Source organism: Apis dorsata, unplaced genomic scaffold (genome assembly GCF_000469605.1).
Source record: "Apis dorsata unplaced genomic scaffold, Apis dorsata 1.3 scaffold_231, whole genome shotgun sequence".
NCBI classification, from domain to species: domain Eukaryota; kingdom Metazoa; phylum Arthropoda; class Insecta; order Hymenoptera; family Apidae; genus Apis; species Apis dorsata.
In genome coordinates this window covers 1,187,688-1,190,817 of record NW_006263513.1, presented here as the reverse complement: position 1 = coordinate 1,190,817, position 3,130 = coordinate 1,187,688, and the positions used below count along the sequence as shown (strand labels likewise).

The window sequence follows — 3,130 nt, the reverse complement described above, 5'->3', positions numbered from 1 at the left end:
AAAAAAAAAAAAAAAAAAAAAAAAAAAAAGAAAGGAAAAAAGGCCGGAAGAGGTCTCTGGCCGGGGACCAGCGGCGTAGCCAGGACTCTTAAAGGCGGCGAAAGAGAAACCAGGTAGCACAGAGGTACACGTAGATCGTGGCTAGACAGGCCACTGTGGAGGGGGTTGAAGTTAAGATGTGGGTGAATATAAGCGGGAGGGGGCGAAGGTATGTACAGACGCCCGTAACACACTGAACACCTTCGCCGTGGAGGTCCAGGGGCCGTGTCCCCTACTCCCCTACGCTCGGGGGTGGTTGAGGTGAGTGACGGGGGTTGTGCTGGGAGGCCGGGAATCGCGTTCCTAGCTAAAAGGGGTGGACAGTGCGCAGAACCCGCCCCCACTTCTCGCGGCGAAGCAGAAGCTGCCGGTTGCTCGCGCAAGCCTTCATCCCCTCCTCAACCGTGGTGGAAGATCGCCACCCCCGTGCGAACTTAAACATAGCACACAGTAGCTCGCGAGCATCCTGCGTGGAAGGGCTCACCCGCGCGCACTTGTGGCTACACAAAGGCAACGGTGTCTGTATATCTATCGAATATATACATATATATATATATATGTGTGTGTATATATATGTATATATCGAGTCGGTTCAAAGCCGAGCCGAGGAGGAACGCGTGGCTGGTGCGTGATCGCGCGCGTGCGTGACGATATCGGAACGTGTGTCCACGATCCGTGTCTTGCCGATTCCGAGTCGAGATTACGTGAGAATTTGAATAATCGTGTAGAACGAGAGAAAGAGAGAGAGAGCAAGAGAGAGGGGTAGAGAGAGAGAAAAGAGAAAGAGAACGAGGAAAGGAAAGAAGGGAGTGTGTTCGTTCGATGATAAGAAGGGGATTTTTAACAGTTGCTGGCAGATTTCGAGTGTTCGGCTGAAGATCTCGGCAGAGAAGTCTCGAGAGAAAGAGATAGAGGGAGGGGAGGGGGAAAGAGAGAGAGAGAGAGCAAGAGAGAGGGGTCGAGAGAGAGAAAAGCGAAAGAGAACGAGGAAAGGAAACCAGGGAGTGCGTTCGTTCGATGATAAGACGGGGATTTTTAACAGTTGCTGCCAGATTTCGAGTGTTCGGCTGACGATCTCGGCAGAGAAGTCTCGCGAGAAAGAGATAGAGGGAGGGGAGGGGGCAAGCGAGAGAGAGAGAGGGAGGGAGTGGATGGAAAAGGTTCCAGGACTCGAGGCCGATGTCCTCGATGGACCTCGACGAATTTCAGGTGAAGTTTATTTAAAGAGGACGAGGTTTACTTTAGGCTTGCAAAAAACGTTAACGAAAAGAAAGTGAACAGTGAAAAAAAAGGCAAAAGGTAAAAAAAAAAAAGAATAGAGAAGACGATCTGGGACGGGTGGTCTGAATTGTTTGGAAACTGACAGAGCTTCTGTTTCCCAGCTACGGGAATCGGTTTCGTTAGATATCGAGCAAACTTGATCGAGCTGATTGCATTCCATTGATCAAAACTCAATGCGCATCCATGCATCCGATGAGAGAGCAGATTTCCTGATCCTCTGGAATTTTTGTGTTCCAGGGTGGAACTGACCAGCGTGCCAGGTGGCCAGAATGCGATGGCTCATCTCAAAAAACGGAAGCTGGAAGCAGAATCTGTCAGCCCAAATCCTAAGCAACCACAACAGCAGCCACAACAACAACAACAACAACAACAACAACAGCCGCATTATCAGCAGCAGCAACCCTTGATCAACAAGAAGGCTGTTCAAGCGATCATTCCCCAAGAAATGGAGACAGCTGATGCTGCCGCTAAACGAAGAAGGAAAAGCGTCCGTGACGATGAGACGCGTAAATCGCTTGACGCCAATGACTCGAGCAAGAATATACCGTTGCCACAAAAGAAACGAGCTTTCGCTGCTGGAAATTCGGGTAGTCCTGCGAGAAAATCGAGCAAACACTCGGAGGAGCCCGAGGACGATGAGACTCTCATCAGAGAGACTGAGGCCGCTTTGAAAAGTTTGTCCGGAAGTTGGCCAGGTCCTAGAGGTTCTTTGTATCAACGAGGCAATACGGACGAGGATAAATACGAGTCGAATTTCGAAAATTTGTTCGAAGAGAAGAAGGACAATCCGAAATTATCGCCCTCGTCGATGTCCACTTCGTCAACGACAAGCAACGACGCGGGATGTTCCCTGAAAGACGTGATATCTTTCCGCGGTCAACAAGATCGAAGCAACAGATCCCAGCAACAACAGCTGAAGCAACAACAAGACGTGACGAAACAACAGCAACAACACCCGGGCAAAGTGAAAAAGGATCTGGACAATTTGTTAAAGACGGAAAACGAGTGCGGCATCGTTCAGAACCAAGTGAACAATGTGACTGAGCCGGGTAAAATCAGGCCAGTGCCGGTGAGATCTTTGTCGAACAAGGACAGAAACATGATCGGTACTCACGTGGACGCTCAAGGTAGGCAGACGGACAAATACTCGAGATACGATCCACCCGACTTCAACGAACTGGTGGACGACTCGTCGAACGAGTTGGAGATCGACATGTCAGACCCAACGGCCGAGAAAGACGAGTCCGACAGGGACAAGATGAACGACAGGGACAGGGATCGGACGTGTAGGAACAACGGTCAGTCGCCGCAAAATTCCGCGAGGCAGCATCAACAGCATCAACAGCAACAACAGCATCAACAACAACAATTGTACTCCAATTATCACAGACAATACAGTGAGAATGGTATGAAGGTATCACCGATCACCATCACCACCACCTCCTCCTCTTCGCCCCCATCGAATTCACCGTTCTCCGCAACATCGGCGTTCAGACCACCCAACAGTGACCACGCGAAAGCGACTGGCCGCGGAACACCGTCAGTGGGCTCAGTTGCCTCGACGGCGATTCCACCTATCGGCCCGTATCCAGCTTCCGCTACGTTCGTCGGTTACCCCACTGCCGGGCCGGGGCCAACGATGCCGACACCCCAACCTGTTACAGGGATCTCGCCCACCTCCGAAGACAAGCATTCCTCCTCGGTCTCGTTGTTGCAATTGAAATCGTCCAAGGAGGAAGTCCATCACGTGACGAGGCACGAGGTGACGCAGAACTCGGTGACGGGCAACAAAAGCCCAACCGGTGGCCTG

The 3,130-nt window shown here is 51.2% G+C and overlaps 1 protein-coding gene across 1 annotated transcript in view; it reads left to right on the top strand.

Annotated features, from left to right (window-relative positions):
* LOC102675044 overlaps positions 1–3,130 on the top strand; it is a 302,188-nt gene that overhangs the window by 271,034 nt on the left and 28,024 nt on the right. The window contains exon 6 of the mRNA XM_031510487.1: positions 1,558–3,129. Coding sequence (XP_031366347.1) covers positions 1,558–3,129 — 1,572 coding nt within the window. The remainder of the gene's footprint in view (positions 1–1,557; position 3,130) is intronic.